This window comes from Phoca vitulina, unplaced genomic scaffold (genome assembly GCF_004348235.1).
Source record: "Phoca vitulina isolate PV1807 unplaced genomic scaffold, GSC_HSeal_1.0 scaffold8, whole genome shotgun sequence".
Lineage (NCBI taxonomy): Eukaryota > Metazoa > Chordata > Mammalia > Carnivora > Phocidae > Phoca > Phoca vitulina.
In genome coordinates this window covers 26,058,346-26,083,771 of record NW_022589711.1, presented here as the reverse complement: position 1 = coordinate 26,083,771, position 25,426 = coordinate 26,058,346, and the positions used below count along the sequence as shown (strand labels likewise).

Here is a 25,426-nt window from a genome sequence, read left to right as displayed (position 1 = left end):
GTATTCCTTAAGGTTTTCTACATAGGTGATTATTTTATTTGCAAATAAAGATAATTTTACTTCTCATCTTCCAATTTTTATGCCTTTTATTTCTTGCCTTATTGCACCAAATTGTTCCATATGCTTTGTGCACCATGATTTTGAGAGGAAAATACCCTAAAAAAAGACTTTGTTCCATACTGGATTTTTATGTACTGGATAATACGCACAGCCTGAGCCTTAGGAACAGGATTAAAGACAGATTAAATACAGGCATTGCTTTCTTCAGAATATTGTCATCACATCTTGCCTTCCTCCAGCAGTTTGCAGGGCAGGTTTTCTCTGCCACAGAGAGGCATTCGTAGATCACCTATCGTCTCAAAAATCTTCAACAGTCACTAAAGGCTATATAAAAATTGTTTGACAAGGTTGGGATTTCAGAACAGGTCTACTTCTAGGCCATAGTGAAGTATGTGGCAATTGTCTCTGGTGGAGTTTTTGCCCTTCCTAGTACCTCTTTCCTTGGGATCGTGCTGATTTTACTCTTTTCTCTACTGGCTGCAGTGTCCTATCTAGGTTTTCCCTCTCTGAGCTGCATGAGGGCTCCAGGCTCCCCCGCCAGCCCCACCAATTCTCCTCCTCTATTAAAATGTACGTGTTCTGAATTCTGTATTCCACATTAGTTAATTGGGTGTTCTTGTCAGATAGCTCCCATCTGGAAAGCCATTGGTTGAATAAGGATGTATTACCTTTCTGGACAGAATTACTTTTTCTATTTTATTGAGACATAATTCACATACCATACAATTCATCCATTTAATGTATAGAATTCAATGGTTTTCTAGTATATTCACAGAAATCTGCAACCATTATCACATTGAGTTTAAGAACATTTCATCACCTCAAAAAGAAACCTCACACCCTTTAGTCATCACTCTCTTATCCCTCTATTTCCTCTATGCCTCTCCCCAGACCTAAGCAACCACGAATCTACTTTTTATTTCTATAGAGTTATCTATTATGGATATGTCAGATAAATGAGATAATATAATACGTGGTCTTTTGTGACTGGCTTCTTTCACTTTGCATAATGTTTTCAACATTCATTGATGTTGTAGTATGCATCAGTAGTTTATTTTTTTATGGCCAAATAATAATATTTTCTTATATGGATACACGTTTTGTTTATCCATTTGTCAGTTGTTGGACAGTTGGGATGTTTTCAATTATTTGGGTATATACCTAGGAGTAGAATTTCTGGGTTATATGGTAACTATGTTTAACCATATGAGGAACTGCCAGATACTACTTTCTAAAGTAGCTGTACCACCTTAAATTCCTAACAGCAGTACGTGAGATTCTGATTTCTTTACATCTTTGCTAGAACTATGACTTTCCTTTAAAAGCAAAAATCACAACCATCCTAGTAGGTGTGAAATCATATCCCCTGGTTTTGATTTACGTTTCTTTAATGATTAGTAACACTGAACATCTTTTTATTTGCTCTTTGGTCATTTGAATATCTTCTTTCCAAGAATATCTTTAGATCCTTCCCTATTTATCATTTTTTTTATTATTGAGTTGTAACAGTTCTTTATATATTCTAGATACAAGTTTCTTAACAGAAAATGATTTGAAAGTATTTTTTCTCATTCTGTGGGTTGTCTTTTCACTTTCTTGATGGTGTCTTCCATGCACTAAAGGTTTTGATTTTGATAAAGTCCAGCTTATCTATTTGTTCTTTTTCAGAATTGTTTTGGTTATTCTAGGTTCATTGTAATTCCATATGAATTTTAGAATTAGCTTGTCAATTTCTATAAAGAAGTCAACCAGTGTTCAGATAGGATTGCATTGGATCTGTAGATCAATTTGGAGATACTACCATTTTAACAATGTTAATGATTCATGTGCAGATGCTTTAATTTGCATTTGTCTGAAGATGAATGATAGCACTTTTTCACATATACATAAACTTCCTTTGTAAAGTGTTTGTTCCAGTCTTTTATATGTTTTAAAAATTGGATTGTTTGCCTTTTCATTAGAGTTGTAGAAATTTTTTATCCTAAATACCAGTTATATGTATTTTGAATATTTTCTGCCAGAAGTGTGACTTGCTTATCCATTTTTTATTAATAGTATCTTTCAAGAGTAGTTGTTAGTTTTGATAAATTCTAATTTTTTTTTCTTTTGTAGTTGTTGCTTTCTATGTTCTGTCTGTGAAATCTTTGCCTGTGCTCAAGTTATACAGATATTCTTCTGTGTTTTCTTTTAGAACCTCTATAATATTAGCTTACATATTTCAAATTACTTTTTGTATATATTGTAAATAAGTTATTGAGATTTATTTTTCTTTCTTTATAGATATATAGTTATTCAGTCTTATAATATTTTTTATAATTTCTTTGAATCACCTTTTTCATAACTAGACCTTAGAGACATTCATTTTTTGTTTGTTTTTACCAACTCCAGTTTTCACCTTTGCATTGTCTTCTGGTGGGCACTAAATTTTCATGTAGAAGTTTTAAGAAGCAAGGAAGAGGGGTGTCTGGGTGGCTCAGTCGTTAAGTGTCTGCCTTTGGCTCAGGTCATGATCCCAGGGTCCTGGGATCGAGCCCGGCATCGGGCTCCCTGCTCGGCAGGAAGCCTACTTCTCCCTTTCCCACTCCCCCTGCTTGTGTTCCCTCTCTCGCTGTCTCTCTCTCTGTCAAATAAATAAATAAATAAAATCTTAAAAAAAAAAAAAAGAAGCAAGGAAGAATTCTGAATCTATAGGTGGTCAGCTCTGCTGCAGTCAACCTTGGCTAGATTCTTCTGTATGCTGTAGGATCAGAAGTTCTGAAGAGCAATGATAAGGATGCAGTTAGTTCACTGAAAGAGAAAACTAAGTTTGCAACCAAAGGTTCATTTTAATCCTGAAAAATCAATTGATAGAGAAACTTTAAATATTCATATATTTTCCTCTCTGTTAAAGCTTAAGGCTTGTTTTTTGGCTTAGACTGTCTTCTTCCATCAAACAACTGTGAGACAACCAGAATCCATTATGATGATGACATTGATATTCATGTAGCACTAAGGAGTTTATAAAATACTCTCACAGGTAGTTGGTAAGTCAGTAATGATTCATCCAGTTAAATAAGAGAGATGAGTACATTGAAACATTGAATGGATAGGTAAGTTACCTGTGGTTATGAAGCTAGTATATATACCATAGTATATGGTAAGGCTAGGGCTAGAATTTAGTTAGGTCTTCCGACTCTGTGAGTTCAGGGGCTCCACCTCAATATGCTACTGGATAAGCATTCAGTTTTCTTGAGATGAAAAATAATGGTCTTGATTTCTGTGCATTTGCATCCATCTTTCTCCCTCAGCACTCTGTTCCTCTTCCCGTCCATCTCAGTCTATCTGTTGTCCACAGTGTCTGGCAAATGGCCAATGAAATGGTTGCAGGATAGCAATACACTTAGTGCTATACAAAATGTGCAGACAGCCTGTTTAGCATCCTTTCAGATTTGATCCTATGGAATAATTTAGCAGATAGATTGAATTAGTTTTTATTTTGATATAGCAGTACATTTCTCTGGAATATCACAGTTTTTTGTTTTGTTTTGTTTTTTAGTTCTCCTATCTTTAAAAAAATTTCTTTTAAATGTAATTGACACACAATGTTACATTAGTTTCAGGTGTACGACATAGTGATTCCACAAGATTCTACATTATGCTGTGCTCACCAGAAGTGTAGCTACTATCTGTTACCATACAATACTATTATAATACCATTGGCTGTGTTCCTTATACTGTTCCTTTTAGTCCTGTGACTTATTCATCCCATACCTGGAACCCTGTATCTCTCACTCCCCTTCACCCATTTTGTTCATCCCCTTACCACCTACCGCTCTGGCAACCACCAGTTTATTCTCTACTCTTGTCTTTTTTTTTTTTTTAGTTAATAGATTTTAATTTTTAGAGAAGTTTCAGGTTTACAGAAAAATTGAGCAGAAAGTCCAGAGAGTTACCTATACTGTCACTCTTCTACACACACATTTTACCCTCTCATTAGCATTTTGTGTTAGTGTAGTACATTTGTTACAATTGATGAGCCAATATTGACACATCATTCTTTTTTTTTTAAGATTTTATTTATTTATTTGAGAGAGACAGACAGAGATAGCAATAGAGAGCACAAGCAGGGAGGAGAGGGAAAAGTAGGGAGCCCAACTCGGGGCTCTATCCCAGGACCCTAGGATCATGACCTGAGCCAAAGGAGGACGCTTAACTGACTGAGCCACCCAGAGGACCTTGACACATCATTCTTTTTTTTTTTTAAACATATAATGTATTATTTGTTTCAGGGGTACAGGTCTGTGATTCATCAGTCTTACACAACACACAGCCTCCCCAGTGTCCATCACCCAGCCACCCCATCCCTCCCACCCTCCTCCACTCCAGCAACCCTCAGTTTGTTTCCTGAGATTAAGTGTCTCTTATGGTTTGTCTCCCTCTCTGGTTTCATCTTGTTTCATTTTGCCTTCCCATCCCCTCTGATCCTCTGTCTTGTTTCTCAAGTTCCTCATATCAGTAAGATCTTACTTGTCTTTCTCTGATTGACTTATTTCGCTTAGCATAATACCCTCTAGTTCCATCCATGTCATTGCAGATGGCAAGATATCATTTTTTTTGATGGCTGCATAATATTCTATTGTGTATGTATAAACCACATCTTCTTTATCCATTCATCTATTGATGGACATCTAGGCTCTTTCCATAGTTTGGCCATTGTGGACATTGCTGCTATAAACACTGGGGTGCTCGTGCCCCTTCAGATCACTACATTTATATCTTTGGGGTGAATACCCAGTAGTGCCATTGCTGGGTCGTAGGATAACTGTTTTCAACTTTTTGAGGAACCTACATACTGTTTTCCAGAGTGGCTGCACCAGCTTGCATTCCCACCAACCGTTGACACATCATTCTTAACTGAAGCTCATAGTTTATGTGGAGTTTATGCTCAGTCATTGTGTTGTATAATCTATAGGTTTAGAGAAATGAATAATGGCATGTATCCACTATTACGGTGTCCTATAGAATGGCTTCTTTGTCCTAAGAAAACCACTGTGCTCCACCTCTTCATCTCTCCCTCCCTACGACCCCTGGGAACCACTGATCTTTTTACAATTTTCATAGTTTTGCCTTTTCCAGAATGTCATATCATAGGAATCATATAGTATGTAGCTTTTTTAGATTGGCTTCCTTTACTTAGCAATATGCTTTTAAGTCTTCACTGTGTCTTTTCATAGCTTGAAACCTCATTTCTTTTTATCACTGAATAATATTCCATCATATGGATGTATCATAGCTTGTTTATTCTTTCACCTATTGAAGTATTCTCGACATCTGCTCCACTTTTATAAAGCATAAACATGGATTGTTTTTTGTTTGTTTTTTGAGAGATGGGAAAAATACCCTGCCTACTAGGAAGTGAATTAATTCCCTCTGTAAGGGCAAGGAGTGGGGAATACAAATTCTCTTCACATCTGAAAAGTTTAAACTGGACATACATCAACAGAAGAGCTTTGACTGAGAATCATTCCCATGATCCTCCAGAAAGGACACTAAGGGCAAAAGTGTCTTGGGAATCTGAATAAACAGGTTCATGATCATTGTGAGAACCTCAAAGTGCATTAACTTTCCATAAAATACTTCTCTGTCTCTTTTCCAGTGTGCCAGGAAGCTGTCTGGGAAGCCTTCAGGACATTTTGGGATCGACTTCCTGGGCGTGAGGAATATCGTTACTGGATGAATTTGTGTGAGGATGGAATCACAACTATATTTGACATGGGCACAAATTTTAGTCAGTCTGTGGAACATAGAAGTTTAATTATGAAGGTAAGGGTACTAACAAGGGAAGAATTGCTGGACTATTGTAGGAGCACCTATAGACAGTTAAAGCCTGAAGGTAGAAAGAACAAATGCCAAATCCCTACATTACTTTTTGTTGTTAAATTAGGCTATTTGAGTGAGCTGCCATAGGGCATAGCCTAGTCTTTATATCCCTAGCTCTGGCTATTATAATAAACATTGTTAACCCAGTAAGAGCCTCAGGCTTATGTTTATAAATGTAAATATTTGGAAATAATACTCAGCAATGGTTTGGGCTAAGAATATAAATCTGTGAGATTCGAGCATTCTTGCCAAAATTTTGCATATTATCAATTCAGAGTAGCTATCAATGACACTAGTTAGGATAGAAGTTGTAGTTCATTGAATAAATGTTTAGTAAAGTATAAATATAATTCTAATTAGTGAATTTGCTTACTTGTTCTCCTTCTTTTAGACTTAGTTTGTTCTTAGCAAAGGATAAATAAGCATGCATATAGACAAATTACCTGCCTACCTACCTTCTCCTTTTCTTTTTTTTCTTTAAGATTTATTTATTTATTTTAGAGAGAGAGAGCACAAGTGGGAGGAGGGGCAGAGGGAGAAGGGGAGGGAGGGAATCCCAAACAGACTCCTCACTGAGCGCGGAGCCCCACTTGGGCTGGATCCCACGATCCCGAGATTATGACCTGAGCCAAAATCAAGAGTCAGACACTTAACTGACTAAGCCACCCAGGACCTTCCCCTTTTCATGTAGTACGTATGTATTCATGTAGCATGCATGTATTCATGATAAGAAAATGAAGCTGTTTAGATACATGTGGCAAATTGCTCGTGCCGTCTGATATGCCCTGTATATATCCTTGTCCGTCTGTTTGAGTCCTAAATGTCTTCAGCTCAGATGTAACCTTCCTTATGAGGAATCAACCCCCAGTCTCACAGATTTAACTCCCATAATTCTTTGAGCTCCCATAATTCTTTAATGTTGTACCACTTGCATTTTATTATTATTAGTTGTGTGTGTGACTTCTTCTACTAGACTATGAGCTGAAGAGCAAGGATTATGTCATGATTTGTCATTTTGCCTTCCTGTGATAAGTAAATATGTAACAGATATTTGTTGAAATAAAGTATATAAGCAATAATTGCAATGTCTTTTTCCTATTTGCTGCAATTTAGAAACTTTTACAAATATTATCTTAAATACTTGTTTTAAGTGTTATATACCTTAGAGAGACTAAGGGAAGAATTATTGACTGAATAACTCTGAGCTTTTATTTTGAGTCTAATAGAATTAGATTAGTACATCTTAAAGTAATACAGTATATCATCTGATTCTTTCTACTTTGAAAATTTTATTTCTAGTAGAGGCATGCTATTAATTTCTTTCAACATTTGGCCCTACATTGGGATGATCTTATTAACTAGAGGCAAACTGGGGAGAGAAATATGGTCTGATAAATATGGGTGGACCCAAGACAAATTTTGCAGGGTTATAAACATTTTGAAGTTGTGCAGGTTTTTGTGTTTTTTAAAAATTTTTATTATGTTATGTTAATCACCATACATTACATCATTAGTTTTTGATGTAGTGTTCCATGATTCATAGTTTGTGTATAACACCCAGTGCTCCATTCAGTACGTACCCTCTTTAATACCCATCACCAGGCTAACCCATCCCCCCACCCCCCTCCCCTTTAGAACCCTCAGTTTGTTTCTCAGAGTCCATAGTCTCTCATGATTCGTCTTCCCCTCTGATTTCCCCCCCTTCATTTTTCCCTTCCTACTATCTTCTTTTTTTTTTTTAACATATAATGTATTATTTGTTTCAGAGGTACAGGTCTGTGATTCAACAGCCTTACACAATTCACAGTGCTCACCATAGCACATACCCTCCCCAATGTCTATCACACAGCCACCCCATCCCTCCCACTCCCCACCACTCCAGCAACCCTCAGTTTGTTTCCTGAGATTAAGAATTCCTCATATCAGTGAGATCATATGATACATGTCTTTCTCTGACTGACTTATTTCGGTTTTTGTGTGTTTTAATATGTACTCAACTTTTAATCATAGTAACTCACATTTTAAGCCAAGGTGTTACATTTTTTTCTTCTTTTCGTCACATTTAAAATTTTTTAAATTTATTTAATGTTTTTTAAGATTTTATTTATTTGACAGAGACAGTGAGCAAGGGAACACAAGCAGGGGGAGTGGGAGAGGGAGAAGCAGGCTTCCCGCTGAACAGGGAGCCCGATGCGGGGCTCAATCCCAGGACCGTGGGATTATGACCTGAGCTGAAGGCAGATGCTTAATGACTGAGCCACCCAGATGCCCCAATTCTGTCACATTTTTTTAAAGATTTTTATTTATTTATTTATTTGAGAGAGAGTCTTCTGTCACATTTTTAACTTCAATATTAATAATTATGAGAATAGCTACCAGTTATTTAGTATATTCCATGTACCAGGCCACATAGTAAGCCCATTAAAACATTATATTTAATAAACAACAAACCTACAAGGAGGTACTAATATCCCAATTTATAGATAAGGACATTAAGCATCAGAGTTATTCCTTATTCTAGATTACAAAACCAGATGGGCTGGAGCTTAAATTCAAACCCACTTTTCTTTTTTAAAAAGTTTATGTTTTTTCCCATTTACCATTGGGCCTCCCTTCTCAGTCATTGCCACCTTTGCAAACTGCTAAATTTGCTAATATGGAATATTGCTAAATTTGCTAATATGGAATAGCTATTCAGTGAAAAAAAAATACACATACACATATCTACACACACACACATTTACATTTATATCAGTGTTGTCCATCTCAGTTGTGTCCATAATAAAGGATTAGCTGACAGAGCAACAAATACACATGATATAGAGTTAGTATTACCATACAACAGCTTCTTTTTTTTTTTTATTATGTTATGTTAAGTCACCATACAGTACATCATTAGTTTTTTTTTTTTTTTTACATCATTAGTTTTTGATGTAGCGTTCCCTGATACACAACAGTTTCTTGTGATGTTACATTGGAAGGTATTTTTCACAAGCAGAAATTTTAAGAAGGTAAGATTAGAAGGCATTGGAAGTATACTTTCAGTGATATATTAGTACAACATGCAGACAAAGGGGGTGATATGTCACCTGGATTGAGCCTTAAATAACAAGTACAAGTTAGCTGAATGAGGAGGAGTTTGGGAGGAACAGTCCAGGCAGAGGGGACAGCATAAGCCAAATGTTTGTAGGGAATGACTTGGGCCAACATACCAGAAGGGTAGATTAGAAGTGACAGGAGATCAGACTGTAAGAGTAGATAACTCTGTGGATGATAGGAAATCATTGAGGGGTTGTAAGTAGGTGAGTCATGGACTGATTGGACAGTTTTGGATTTTAAAAAGGTCATTATGGTTTCTATACACTATGGGGTGGATTAGAGGGATCAGGGAGACTAGTTACTACTCCATGCCTGAGGAATTGAGGGTCCTAACTAGACATGAGATACAGAAAGGAAGCATGAGGGATACAAATAGGGAAAAAGATGAGCAGGACTCTGTGATAGGTTGAATGGGAGTGTGAGAGGTTGAGGAAATGGCCTGGGAAACCTCCCTGTTTCTAGTTTGGATGACTAAGAACAAGAACTCAGGCAGAGAAGCAGTTTTGTATATGTAGGCGGGAGATTGAGTTCACTTTTGAATGTGTTTTGAGCCACCTGTGAAATGTGAATTGCCTGGAATTTAGGTATGAATCCAAGGAGAGTGGTCTGAGTTATAAATATAGCTTGTAGGAGTCACCAGGCTTGAGGTAGTAATTGAAAGCATTTAGAGTGGCTGAGATTATTCTAGGAGAGTTTGTAAGAGCAGTGAGTTATTTATAAATATCGTGAGAGTTATTTAGAATAATAGTTTCTCCGTTTAACAGACGAGAAAGTGAAGGATTTTGGGTTTTGCCTCCATTACCAAGCAAGAGAAAATAGGACTTGAAACTAGGTCTTCTAAGTTAGTGTTCTTTTTATTATATTGGTCTCAAAATAAAACCACTAATTTAGAGGAAACTTAGAAACAATTTGCTTTGGAATGCCCCAGAGGAATAATCCAATTATTGGTACAGTGTATCTTTTTTGCCTGAATTCTGGAGAAATGGATTTAGCATTTATTTTATCCACATGTTTATATTATTCTAGTATAAGAGTTTCTATAAATATGTTAGATCACAAAAAACTTTGATTCTCAGTCCATGGAAGGTTAAAGTAGAACTCTACCAATCTCCAATTTGTAGGTCTTTTTGAAATGATTAACAAGTAAAGTCTGTTAATCTGTGCCCATTAAAAGAAAGCTCAAGAACTTTTGGAAACATAAACAGAGACTGAGTGCCAGGACATTCCCACGGTCCCCAAACAAACTTGGCATTGTTAGTACCTTGCTTTAACTATTTGTCTAACCATAGAAAATAACAGCATAGATTTATAAAAGAACAATATAATGTTAGGGCATTAGTGTTTTCTATGCAATAAATTTCATTTACTGCTTAATAACTGTCATTAACTCAGAGTCATTTTTATCTTTGTTTTCCTTAGAAACTGACATATACAAAGGAAACTGTAAGCAGGTGAGTGTCTTTTTTCCCCCTAATTTTATTTTGGCAACAGAGACATGTAATACCTATTCCAAGACTCACACCAAATTTAATGGCCCCTTTCTATTTTCTTGCTGCTTCCGGCAATGACCAGGGCTGTGGGTTGGTCCCAAATGCTTTTCCTCCTGTTGAGGCCACTTCCCTTTCAAGACTACCATCACAGCCACTGTGCTTGTTTACTTTCTAACCTTGCCAGGAGGCAGACTTGTTCCTTTCTCTTGGGTGAGAAAATAGATTTCTGGAAATGGAATATGGAATGATCTACTTTTGTTGAGGCTTATGGGCTAAGAGTAAAAATGTTATGAAATGGTACATCTTAGTGGCAGTTTATTAAATGATGGTTGGTGGTATGGATCACTTTACTGAGAAATGATGATTATGAGCTCGAAATATAGGAATAACACAACCTTGATGAATCCTCCAATATTAGGATTCTTGGCTCTACTGGCCTTTAGTCTTAGGATTAAGGTCATTTCTGGCTCCTGAGCAATAGCAGTACAAAGCTGCTTGTGGAAGGTGAGGGATTTTGAGTGTGTAAGGATTAAAGATTTCAATTCTGTCCATACTCAGAGTATCTAGATTATGCCAGTATGTGGGTAATTATATAGAAAAACACCATTAGGGCATAAAATCCAGGTCAGAGTCCAGAATTTTGCTTCAAATTAGAAAAAAAGACAGGCTGAAAAACCAGTTAAGTGAGTCAGTGTCTAGAGATCCAAACTGGGCGGCAGAGTCCAGGCAAAAGCAGAGTTGGAGTACACATGTGAGTGCTAGTGGGGTATGTGTAGGTTTCAAATCAAACATGAGTAAACAGGAGGGAAGGGGACTTTGTGTGGTCTCACTTATTCATACAGCTAATGTTACCACTGAGTCTCTGCTTGGGACTGGGATTGAGCACCCATTTAGATGTTGGGCCACGTGGTTTCTTGGGTGTGGGCTCTTCACCACTTAGAACAGAGCTTGGAAGTTCCTTGTGATTGCTATTCAACACACAGGCAGTGAACTAAATACTCCGCTAAGTCCCACCAGTCCTAGTAATCTTCATGGTCGTACCTAATGAAAATGATAGCACCTTTTCCACATCTTATATGGTTAAGAAGCTTGTAAATACCGTAGTACTCATGGCATTTAACCTGGAAGAAGCTCTGAAGTTTACTTGGGAAGTGGACGTAAGCAAGTGTATAGCTTGTGGATTATTATAAAGTGGTGGAAGGAGGGTTATCTGAAGTAGGATGGACAGTTGTAACACCATATGAGGCTGGTTGTGGCTCGTCACACAGTAGGTAGCTGGAAGGTGTTTAAGGTGTAGTGTGTGTATGTTTTATGTCTTTCTGTGGGACTCACTTCAACTGGGTGCAGTTTTCCACAGCTACCTAGCTTAGAATGAGATTATGTATAAGTAAAGAAAGTTTGCACTGTGGCCAGTTGTCTCCTACTGTATTAATCACACTGGGACAAATTCACAAATAAGCATCATAGCAGGACTGACTGGATTATATATTTTTATTGCTAAGGCACTGTCTCTAGTAGGTATAATAGGGACTCAAAATACTATTTACCATTCTTAGAAAATAATTATGTATAAAAATAAAAACACATGAAAATATAAGTGAATTTTGAGAATTTTAAAGTTTAAAGCTTCTTTCCCATGTAACTAGAGCAGCCCAGGTTGGGGTGGGGTGAGAACTGCCAACTGTAGTAGTTGCTGAAAGTGGTGACCTGGGGTTGGTGACCTGGGGGCGAAACCCTGGGAGGGGCCTAAGAATTCTCGGAGCCATCTTTCTCCCACTTGAGTACTGTAGTGATCCACTGAAACCCTTAATTTGCCCACCATTTTTCTATATTCAAATTTATTTTTATGATTTTTTTTGAGGTTAGTCTTGTATTCTCTCTGTTGAGATTCTTGTGTTAGGTTTTATTGCTGCTGTAGCAAATTACCACAAACGTTGGTAGTTTAAAACAACACAAATTTGTCCTGCAGTTATGTCATTCAGAAATCTGACATGGGCCTTAAGGTGTTGCCAGGTTTACACTCCTTTCTGGAAGATCTAAGGGAGAAACTGTTTTCTTACCTTTTCCAGCTTCTAGAAACTACCCAGATTGCTTGGCTCATCACCCCCTTCCATCTTCAAAGCTAGTAATGGCCGGTCAAGTCTTTCTCACATTTTATCACTCTGACACTCTTCTGCCTCCTTCTTCCACATTTAAGGATCCTAATGATTATACTGGATCCACCTGGACAAACCTGGTTATACTCCCTATTTTAAGGCCAGCTGATTAGCATTCCCCTTTGTATGTAACTTAACATATTCACAGATTCAGGGGAATAGGATGTGGATGACTTTGAGGGGCCGCTATTCTACTTATCAAACTTCTTTTCTGTGACTTAAATTGCTGCTTCTATGTGAACTCAAACCTAACGTGCTGACATATGACTTGCACCAAATACTCTGTTCGTATCACTTTAAGCTTCCCCTACAATCATTTGCTCTGTGTCTTTAAAAAAATTTTTTTCTGCCTTACTTAGGATCTCACATCCCATCTTAACTCTTACACATCTTCCTACTATTGTTTCTTTGTCTCTCCTGAGTCTTCAGCTTCTCCCATTACTAACTCCTTATTAGCATTTGAACATACTCAAGTCTCTCCCATGTTACCAAAAGGCTTTCCTCCAGCCCTTTATACCCATTATAGCTGGGTATCTTGAAAGCATCTCCACTTAGCTCCACTCAGTGCTTAACCACCTGCCTTCTGGACTTACTGTGAAGTCTCAATAGCCAGTACAAAACCCCACCTGGAATATGTGCTCACCAAATAGTTATTAAATGAATAACTGAGTTTCTGCTCAATTACTCAAGTTTATTATCAGGTCTCTGGTAATATTCTTGGTGTAAGGACTGTTCTTTGGCATTTTTTTTTTTTTTTTGTACCTCAATTAACTTACATTTGTCATTGAGGATGCCTATCATAGATCACAAAGCCAAATATACATTTTTTTTTAGCAAATATTTTATTCTGTTTGGGACACGTGTCCTTCTTCCATTACCCTCTGTTTTATATTTGTTAAGCATCTCCTATTTTTATAATGCTTCTGCATATATAATATCTTATTTAGCTTTCATTATACCTTTGGGAAATAGATAGTATAAGGAGGTATTCCTGTTTTGGAGATTAAGTTCTTGTGGCTCAGAGCAACTGAGATATTTCTCTAAGGCATAACAAAGTTAATGATACTTCTGGGACTAGCACCCAGGATTCCTGGCCCTGTGCCTTGAGTTCTTTTGTTGTCCTGTGCTGATCATAGTTAACAGATTCAAGAGCAAAGCAAAGTATAGAAAATTGTCAAGGGGAGTAGTAATCTAGATAGGAAATTATGCTTGGCTTGTTTTTAAACTTATACTCCATGTGTCTCTGATATCTTTTGGTACAATCTCACCTGAATTCTGATAGGATGAGGCAGTAGAGGTGAGTAATAAATTATGTGCTGGATGAGCTGAGGAAATGAGAAAGTAGGAGGTTGTTCACTGCTGGTATTAAGCTAAAGGTCTTAGCTGAACGATTTCACATTTGTGGTTTGGCCTAGAAATGAAAGTAGTATTTCTGTCTCCAAACTCAATACAACTCTGTGTTCTATTCTGTTGTGATATTTTAGGGGATCCCTGCAGGAGGCATACCTAATGAGAACATGTTGAAAGGATTCTTGTTGTTAAGTGGTTTTTTTTCCTGTTTTTTGAAAGGAGAGTGGGAAAATGAGGGATTAAGCATTGGACTGTTGGACAAGAGATTTGAATTACTGAGCATTGCCTACTTACCATCTTTAAAATGTTATTTTGAATTCAGTAAGTGAAATCTAGTTCTACTGAAGTAAACAAACTTCTCTGTTGTGAATACTTTCCTAGAGAATTAGCTTAGATTTAATTTATTTACTTATTTTTTAGTTCCAATACTTCTCTTTTTAAATTTAAAAAAAATTTTATTTTTAATTGAAGTATAGTTGACATACAATATTATGTTAGTTTCAGGTGAGCAACATAGTTAACTATTCAATAATTATATACATTACAAAATGCTTACCACTATAAGTGTAATTACCATCTGTTACCATACAAAGTTATTGTTATATTATTGACTATATTTCCTATTAATCATCTTTATCCCTGTGACTTATTTATCAAATGTGATCTTGATGTGGGGGATAATTTGACTGAAACCAGGTGAGGTCTGGTTACTTTGCCATGTCATTCCAACTTCCTGTTCTAGTTACTTGTGTTGTGCTTTGGCCCCCTCTGTCTTACTTTGACCTCTTTGTTCTTCATGCCTGGTTGCTCTCCATAGCTCTCCAACTTTGATTGGGTTTCCCTTCCTTTTTATGGGACCTTATACACCTTGACTTTTAGGTTGTTAAGTTTATGTAGGCCATTATTACAACCAAGTGAAACCATCTTGGTTGCCCTTCTAGTCAATATGGCTCGCAGAAAGGCCATGTTGTGAGGAATTAAGATGAGTGAGAGAGAGGTTTCTGGAATCAGGTGGGCCTGTTTTACATCATAGTTCCTCCATTGTCTAGCTGTGTGACTCTGAGCAAATTCTTAACCTCCTCTAGTATTAGTCTCCTCATATGTATAAATGGGGATAATAGTATCTTCCTTTTAAGATTGTTGCCAGAATTAAATGAGTTAAGCAAGATGAAACACTTAACACAGTACTTGACACATGATAAACTTAGTGGTACTCATTCTTGCTGTTGTTATTGAAAAGGGAACTAGATATGGTTAGGAATTTTAGGTATGACCTTGGGCCATATAAGTCATTGTGTCACCCAGGAAAAATTGCTTTATTCATTTGGACTTCGTTTTTCCTCTATAAAATGAAGGTATTGGCAAGGTGTTCTGCCTTGTGGACAACTGACAGACCCTATTCAGGCCTGATTATGTTAATATCTGTCCCCAAATCATTTGAATCTTATTTGTTTTAGCTCTACTCCCTGCAACCCGAGAAGCCTCTTGATGCTTTCTCATCACCTAGGCCCTTTCTCCGCTCATCACTCATCATAATGACTTATCCAGATGTTGTATTCTTTAGGTTCTTCTAGATGACAGACAGCTCACTGAGAAGCAATTTCCTGCAAATGCTTCTAAATAACCAAAAGTGGTGGGTTTGGTGTAATGGTTTAAAATGTTATTCTTTCTAGATGGTATTTTTAAAAAGCAGAAAAATCTTTATGAGATTTTTAAAAACTCAGTTTCTCAAATTTTCTTTCTTCTTTTTTTTTTTAAAGATGTTTTAATTTTTTAAGTAATCTCTATACCCACTGTGTGGCTTGAACTTACAGCCCTGAGATCAAGAGTTGCATGCTCCACCAACTGAGCCAGCCGGGTGCCCCAGTTTCTCAAATTTTCTACCAAAGCCTGGGAGTTTAGGGAACATGGCCCTAGTTGACTCCCCCACTGAAGTTCCAGTCATGAAATATCTTTGAATTATCATATTTAATATCTTAATTTTAATTTTAACTTTATATTCAATTTCACAATGTAGCCATATTTGTTTTAATATTAAAATATTTTGAATTACACATCAATTCTTACTTAGTTCCCCACCTGCCTATGCTTCAAGTAATATTGATGCTTCAAGATGCCTGCCATGTTTATCTGGTGGCTTTGAGTAACCCCCTGTCCCACCACCATGACCTAATTTAGAGCAATAGGGCAATCTAAAGGAGTTGTCTGAAGATGAGACTCACTGGCACATTGGCAAGTCTGTGAGGGAGACATTTTTGACTATAATTGAATCACCTTAGGAAGCTCACTTGTATAAAGTTGAACACAGTTTTCAACCCTTAACAGTAATGTAATCACCATCCAACAGGTGTAATCACCTTTGAACTCCTTTGTCAAAGGTTAACGTAACATCCCTTTTCCCTTAGGACATATCCATATACAAACTTTAAAGTTCTAAAACTTCCTAAGGGGTGCCTGCCTGGCTTAGTCAGAAGAGCATGTGACTCTTGATCTTGGGGTCATGAGTTTGAGCCCCACATTGAGTGCAGAGATTACTTAAATAAATAAAACTTTAAAACAAATAAATGAGACTTTCTAAAAGTATAGTAGTACTTTAAATTTTATATTTTTGGGGTATGTGGAAATTTGGACTTGCAGAAACCCACTTTCTTTCCTTTAGAGGAGGGACTTCTCAGACTATCTTTTTTTAATAAAGATTGTATATTTATTTATTTATTTGAGGGGGAGGGGCAGAGGGGGAGGGAGAAGCAGACTCCCCACTGAGCAGGGAGCCTGACTTGGGACTCAATCCCAGGATTTGATCCCAGTACTCTGGGATCATGACCTGAGCCAAAGGCAGACACTTAACCGACTGAACCACCCAGGTGCCACTCAGATTACCTTTTGATCTTCTCTTGTCGTTGCAAAGTGGCATGGTTAAAGGATAGCTGGGTGACTTGCAGCCTGTTAGCAGTGTGGCCTACAGCAAGTCATTTCTCTAAGCTCGACTTTCTTTATATAAAAAAATTTTATGATTTCTGTGATCTGTCCAATGAGATGAGATCTGTGCTTATATTTTTTTCCTTAGCAGCAAGTACTCTCCTACCTGTACTACGTGTTACATTTGTAATCATTTATTTGCCATCTATTTTCTGTAAGACTGTAACTTTAATAGATCATGTGTGTTTATCCACAGCTATATGCCAGATGTCTTGTTCACTCCCTGGCTAATAATATTTGTTTATTCTTTTATTCTAAAAATAACTATTTAGTGTGTACTAAATGGCAGGTACTATTTTAGGCTGGCGATAGAGTAAGAATATGGCAGGCAAGGTTCCTAATCTCATAGAATTTATATTGTTATGGCAGTCCTGTTTAATAGAACTTTCTGTGATGATGGAAATGTTCTTTACTGTGCTGTCCAATATGGTAGCCATTAGGCACATGTGACTATGGAGCTTTTGAAATGTGGCTAGTGTGAATGAGGATCAGAATTTTAAACTTTATTTAATTTTAGTTAATTTAAATTAGCACATATATCCAATGACTACCATGACAATGCCATTCTAGAGGATTAAGAGATTGGAGACAGAGATAAAAAAGGAGATAAATAAATCAACAAATAATTTCACATACTGATAAAACTGAGAAGAAATCAACAGAGGCTGATGGAATAGTAAGTAGAGGAGTACTTTAGTGTGATTCTACTTGAGCAAAAACTAACAAATGTAAAATGAATTATGAAGACTATTATTTTTTAAACTTTGTTAAATCAGTACTTACTTGGGTTTGGGAACCCTGTTTGGAGACCTAGTGAATTCCTTTTTGGAAAACAAACCTCAAAATATATGCACATATTTCTATCATCTTTATTAACTTTAAACATCTTTTTTAACCTTAGCCCTGAATTGTCATCTCCGTTTCCTGTTGGTGATACCTCAACATCAGGAGGTATGCTCTTGTGCACTTATTCACTTTTCTTTTTAAATTATTTATGCCTTAAGATGATCTTGTGAGCAAGCACACATTTCAGCTCACATTTAACAAATATCAGGTTTCTCTTTCCTTATGTGTTGTTCAAGAGTCTCAAGAAGAAGTGATTGTGTTTTCATTAATTGTATGGCATTATGTTGTGGGTACTTAAAGATCTTTAATTATTAAGTCTAATAAAAATCAGAAAGCTACTTAAAAAAAAGTACGACCTAAAGAATTACTTTAAGGCAAACAGTCTGTAACCACTACTTATGTCAACAGGTAGAACCTTTCTAGTTCCACCATTTGTCATTTGCCTTGCAAGAGTTTCTCAGAGTAAGGATTTTCTGATTGCCTTCTGGTATACTTTAAGATGTTCCTTTGATCTCTGTGTCTCCTATGAATTGGTGTTGCTTTATTTATTTTTAATTTTTTTTAAAAAGCTTTTGTTTATTGGAAATTTCAAACATATACAAAAAATAAGAATTGCACAATGAGGCCCAGCTTCAACAATGATCAGTTCATAGCCAGTCTCCAACCTTCACCCACTTTTCCTGTCTGGTAGTATTACTTTTTTCAGTATCTGTCCTCTTTACTAGATAGCTCCTTAAGGATAAAAATTTTGTCTGTATCCTTAGCATCTTGCATAGTGGCTGGCATAAGTAGATGCTCATTAAATGCTGTTGAATGAATGAATGAATGAGTTATAATTATTTTCTGTTCTAGGAAGATCTATGCAAATGTGTCTTAAGGTTAGAATATACTGAATTTTCAGGATGGAAAAACAAATGACTTACAGGAATTGTTTTGAAGTCAGTTTGTTATTTCCTGATATGATTCTGAATTCACATACATGATTTTGTTTTTCTACTTAGGTGCTACTCTCAGTGTTCCATATCCAGGGGTGACCTCCTATGAAGGTACCTCAGAGAACATCAAGGAGAGGCCTGAGGAGAGTGTGAGTGATGCTGTGTTTTGTTATTTAGTTTCTAACATGAAGAACAGGGGTTAAGAGAGACTTATATTCCATTGCCAAACTACACAAGACTTCATGTGGTTTCCTTCATGGAGGTATTGTGGATTCTAAAACCAGTGTATTAAAAAGAATCTAAGATTCCTTGGAGAGCTGAGTCAATCTGCTTTTGCAAGAGAGAGCTTCAAGTTGTAAATGAAATGACTTGGAGCCTGGGTAATTGTCATCATGGTAAACTCATGGTCTCTTGTGGGCTATGTGAAATAATTTACTGTGGGGGTTTTGCCTATGTTCTTCTATCCCATAATAGATCAGGACTTAGTCTTCTCTTCTTCAGAGGGAAAGGATGTAGATTTTATGTAGTTAAAAAATCAAGAAATACCATGGTTTTTAAATGCATCATTATTAACAGTAACCTGTCCACCAAACAATATTAAGTTTACTTTCAATAACATTCAGGTTAAAAAAAAAAAGTACATAGACTGCCCAGGAAGATAGAAATATTTTGTTAGAAATTTTGTTAGATATGAATTTTTAAAATTTGAGGGTTCATAAATCCTAGATTACTTAATATAGTGTAAACTCTGACTGAACATATTCACTAGAAAGGTGTAATTTAGTTACCTTGTACCTTTTCTTCCCAGCTTGGACATTTTAATTTATATGAAATCATGTTAAGTCTCCCTACTCTGCCCCACCACTTTCCCTGTCACTGAACAAGGCTGGTAGTAATGTGGGATCCGTGAGTGGAAGCTGGAATCAATACATTCACCCTCCGTACAACTTTGTCCAGAGTAGGTGGTGCTGGGAAATATTGTCATTAAATAAATATTTGTGAATGAATGAATAAAAAGTGATACTGTGGTTCTGAACTTGAAGCAGAATAGTTGTGGGTTTAGGTCTAGAAACATTCATAGAATGAGATAGAATTCTCTATAATAGAAATGAAGGATTTATGTATAATCAATTAGAACATTAATATCCAAAGAAAAGACTATTTGAAGCCAATTTATAGAGTAAGAAAACAAAGCAGTATAGAGATACCTAATAAGAATTAGATTGCTTGTACTTCTAGTTCAAAATGAAGCCTGAAGTTTCACTTTTACAGTTCAATTTTTTTCCTAATACATTTTCCATCTACTGTTATAGAAATTATATACTTTATTTCTGTTTTGTCAGTAGTTTTCCTATAAGTTACATAATATATGTTATTATGTATAGCATTTATAATATTTATATTATATGTATAAAATATATAAACCCTATAAGTTACCTCCTAAGTTATAATGTATAATCTAGCAAAATTTAAGTTTTTCAGAATCTTGATCCTTGTCTTAGGCAAAGCAGGAATATTAGAACATTGTAATTCAAATAATCACCCTACTGATTTATATTCTATTTTTTGATATTTTTGTTCTTTCTTTCTCTCTTTTAGTTCTCTTTTTTCAATCCCACAAATTAGACTGTATTATATTTGTTCTTTTTTAAGAAATTAAAAAAAAATATTTTATTTATTTATTTGAGAGAGAGAGAGAGAAGGGGGAGAGGAACAGAGGGAGAGGGACAAGCAGACTCTTCACTGAGCCCAGAGCCCAACATGGGGACAGATCCCAAGACCCTGATGTCATGACCTGAACCGAAATCAAGAGTCGGATGCTCAACCAACTGAGCCACCCGGCGCCCCTGTATTTGTTCTTCTTTTTTTTTAGACTGTATTATATTTGTTTTTGATAAAGTTTGTTTTACATCTACCTGGAAGTTTATTATTTTATTTTCTTAAAATTCTTTATTGCCTTTTAGATCTCTCTTCTAGGATAATTTTCTTTTTGAAATATATGCTCCTGATATTACTTTAGTAAGAGTCTCTCATTTGTTCATTTTGAGTTTTTGATCATCTGAAAATTTCTTTATTATCTCCTTATTATAGAAAAAATTTAAATCTGTACTAAATTCTAGAGTGAGGGTTTTTTTTTTTTTTCTGGTCAAGGTTTTATTTCACTATATTCTAACTTTTGTTGTTAATACTGAGAATGAGAACTGTCAGTTCAGTTGTTTTTCACTTGTGTATCAGTTCAGTTGTATTCCTCTGGCTGTTTTCTTTGTGTACTTTTAAGATATATCTCTATCTCCTCTCTATATATCTCTATCTATCCATACACATCTAATCATAAGACATAACAGCTCAAAATTTCTCAGAATTTATGATATCCGTAAGGCTTTACATTAAGGAAGTACAACAGATCCAAAGCAAAATAAATAAATATACTCCTATACCCATTTTTTGTGAAATACTATATAGTATACTACTATATACACACACACATATATGTATACACTTTTATATACATAAGTATACTATAGTATATACTATAGTATATATACTGTAAGTATATATATATATATATACACATATATATATATATATATATACTATAAATACATATAGTAGTATACTATATGGTATTTGGCATTCTGCAGTTTAACAAATATGGATATAGGAGAAATTCTCAGCTATTATCTTGTGTGACTGAACCTCTGACCTCCTCCTTTTATCCTTCATGTTTGTTAACCACTCTTTAATAATTTCCATTTCTTTGTCTCTCTGGGTTAGAATTAGGTATGTGTTCCAGTTTACTAATTCTTCCTTCAGCTTAGTTTAATTGGTTGTTCAAATTGTCTGTTGAGTTTTTAGAATCTTTGCTTTATGTGGGAGTCTTTTTTTTTTTTTTTTTTAATTGAAGTATAGTTGACACACAATGTCACATTAGTTTCAGGTGTATGGCATAGTGATTTGACAAGAATGTCCTTATACTATCCTCACTACAAGTGCAGCTATCATCTTTACTAGTGTGTGGGAATCTTTGATCTGACCTTTCAACATGTACACACCTTTTACTTTTTATCCTATCCCTTTGTGGTATTTAAAACTCAAGCCTAGGTTACAAAGTATCAGAGGATATAACCATGTACTCACACAACACTGATTCACCTCTCTGGATTTTTCTAACCTGTTTTTCCTGACCCCTTGGCATTTTCTTTACTTTCTTGCAAACCAGCTATGCATTAAAAACTTTTAAAAATATTTATTCATCACTTAAGGCATTCTGTAGCAGCAAGATTACTAAGGATATTTCTTTTATAATAGTACTGGAAATGGAAGTCTCTGTCCAAATTTAGCAAGATAAAATTTAATATCAAAAATGCAAAGTTTTATATAAAATTCCTTAAGACTAAGAGTTTTTGTTGATGTTAGTCTCTGTATGAATCAGTAGTATGATGCAGTTACTGGGGTGAAACTAGTAAAAGCTAGTGTAATTTTAGGTTGTATTTGTAGAATACAGAATCTATTATAAGAGAGGTGGTGGTATCCTATCATATTTTAATTGGTCAGATCTGATTTGTGTATACCATACTCTAAGGAAGGTATTAAGGGCCTGAGAAATGTCTGGAGGAGAAGATCTAGGGAAGTCAGGGAAGTCATGATAGCTGTTTGTACTCATTTGAAGGGCTCTCTGGTGACTACAGTTTTTATATATGTCCTAGATTACAGAACTGAGATCAGTGGTAGAGCTTACAGGGAAATATATTTGGGCTTAATATTAAGAACTTTGGGTAGAAGTGGATGAAACGGGTAAAGGGAGTCAAAAGGTATAAATTTCTAGTTAAGAAATGAGTAAGTCATGGGAATGTAATGTACATGATGGTGACTATAGTTAATAGTACTGTGTTGCATATTTGAAAGTATTTAGGAGAGTGGATCTTGAAAGTTCTCAACACAAGAAAAAGAAATTTGTAACTGTGTATGGTGATGGATGTTAACTGGACTTACTGTGATGATCATCTTGCAATACATACAAATATGGAATCATTACATTGTACACCTGAAACTAATATATGTTTTATGTCCATTATACCTTAATAAAAAATGCCAAAAAATATGAGCTCCTGATATGTGCCAGTTACTGTTTCAGGAGGCATACTGAGAAGTAAACATACAGTGTAATTACCTTGTGGTATGTGCTATGATAGGGTAAATGCAGAATGAAATAGGAGAGCATTAGGAGCATTGGGTCAGTTTTGAGGGGCAGTTCTGAGAAATTTTCTGGTCGGGGTGAGGTCTGAATTGAGGATGAATATAAGTTACCAGAAGAAGAGACAGGGGAAAGGTCTTGGCATGAGGTCTCAAAACAAAGGGAGTAGCACTGCTTAGGCCAGAGAGAATTAGCATATTCCTAGGTCTGCAAATAGGAATTTAGCATGGCTGGAGTGGATAGTGAAAGGTGGGGGAAAGGGAGATGGGGCTGGAAAAGGGAAGCAGGAACCAAGTTGTGGAGGGCAAAGAAGAAAGAAAAAAAATTAAAGAACTTCCCAAACATGAGAGCTTTTTTTTTTTTTTTAAGATTTATTTATTTATTTATTTGAGAGAGAGAGAGAGAGAGAGCACAAGGAGGTGACAGAGGCAGAGGGAGAGGGAGAAACAGAATTCCCACTGAGCAGGGAGTCTGATGTGGGGCTCCATCCCAGGACCCCAGGACCATGACCTGAGCCAACTCAGATGCTTAACCGGCTGAGCCACCCAGGTGCCCCGAGAGCTTTTTTTTTTTTTTTTTTTTTTTTGAAATGTGATGGTTTGCCTTTGAAAATCATGACTCTTTCTCATCAGGCCATTTAAACTGAGGATGAGCAACCATTTGTCAGGGATATTGTAGAGAGATTTCAGGCATCCAAAGGGATAGTGGGATCTTTGAGGTACTTTCCTATTCTGAGATTTTGAAGGTCTCTGATTATATGATCTATCACGGATGAAAAATGGTACACTGAAGGAAAGCCTCTGTAGTCTCTTCCTGACTCTGCCATTGGCTTGCTGGGAGCCCTTAGGCTAGCCATTCTTCCATTCCAACCCCTTTTCTTGTGTATCACAATGGAGGGACTTAGATGGATGAGCTCAAGTGTATCTTCTGTGTAGCACTTCTTACCGTAGCATTGTAGTAGTGATATTTTCTTTCCCTCATTCTACATTTACTATTGGAATTCTTCTGTAAGACACTATTGTCACTTCTCATTTATTTATTAAATCATTTATTTCCATCAATATGGACTCATGGATATTTATTTTATTCTTTGGATTATAATCCATTATTTATTTTGTTTTTCAAATTGTTGCAGCTTTGGACTGGAAGACCTGGATTTTACTGTTACAGAGTACAAAAAGTTCATTGATACAGTTTCAGATTCCATGTAGTCACTAATCTTTAAGAAACTACCCCTTGTTGAGTTTGTTATAGTATACAAAAAGAATCTCCACAATTATCTGAAAAGGCTGTTAATATAATTCTCCCTTCCCTAATACTTTTATTCATGTATTTCAACTAAAGCAACATATTACTGATTGAATGCAGAAACAGATATGAGAATCCACTGTCTTCGTCTGAAGCCAACCAAATTAAAGAATTTATAAAAATATAAACAATGTTACTCGTTTCATTCATTTTTTATTTTGCAAAATGTTATTCCTTTTTACAGCATAAAGAGTTTATTATTTTTAAATGAATTAAGAAATATTCTTAAAAATTTCCCCTTTAATTTTTTGTCTGGTAAATATCTATAGATACAACCCATAAAAACCAAATTTCTTTGTGTTTCTTAATGATTTTTAAGAGTTTAAATGGGCCCTAAGACCAAAAAGTTTGAGAACAACACTTCTAGGCTATTTTTAGATGATACTATTAGCATAGTCAACTCTTTTTAAACTCACAGATGATGTGATAGAAGATGGTCAACTTTGGTGGTTATCTGTGGAAAATTTTCTGTCTTTCCCTGAAGCAGTCATTGTGTGCTCAAAGGAATGTACAAATGCATAGTAATTTTAATGTTAGCCTGTGTCTTAAAGTCCACCCAATTAGTTCCAAAGTCAGATACTGTATAAAAGGTCATCATTAGAAGTTTCTTTTGACATAGTGTCTGATATGTACCAATCAGGAGATACTTGTTGGTTGTATGAGTAAACGTTGACATTTATTGTTTTTTTTTCTCTAAAAATCCAGATTAGCAATGAAATTGAGAATGTGATAGAAGAATCCACAAAACCAGCAACTGAGCAGATTGCAGAATTCAGTATCCACCTTTTGGGAGAACAATATAGGGAAGAACTACAGGATCCCTCCAACTTCCACCACCAGCACCTTGTAGAAGAGTTTATTTCGGAGGTGGGTGATTTTTTGGTTTGTTTTTCATCTTTTCTTTTCTTTTTTTTTCTTTCCCTTTCCCTTTCCCTTCCTCTTCCTTTTTCTTTCTTTCTTTCTTTCTTTCTTTCTTTCTTTCTTTCTTTCTTTCTTTCTTTCTTTCTTTCTTTCTTTCTTTCTTTCTTTCTTTTTTTCCTTCCTTCCTTCCTTCCTTCCTTCCTTCTTTCTCTCTCTCTCTCTTTCCTTCTTTCTTTCCTTCTTTCTTTCTTTCTTTCTTTCTTTCTTTCTTTCTTTCTTTCTTTCTTT

General features: G+C 35.8%; 1 protein-coding gene across 1 annotated transcript in view; it reads left to right on the top strand.

Annotated features, from left to right (window-relative positions):
* The window catches only part of IMPG2 (interphotoreceptor matrix proteoglycan 2), a 79,392-nt gene that overhangs the window by 7,301 nt on the left and 46,665 nt on the right, over positions 1–25,426 (top strand). The window contains exons 3-7 of the mRNA XM_032406432.1: positions 5,696–5,862; positions 10,438–10,469; positions 17,895–17,944; positions 18,841–18,923; positions 24,983–25,144. Coding sequence (XP_032262323.1) covers positions 5,696–5,862; positions 10,438–10,469; positions 17,895–17,944; positions 18,841–18,923; positions 24,983–25,144 — 494 coding nt within the window. The remainder of the gene's footprint in view (positions 1–5,695; positions 5,863–10,437; positions 10,470–17,894; positions 17,945–18,840; positions 18,924–24,982; positions 25,145–25,426) is intronic.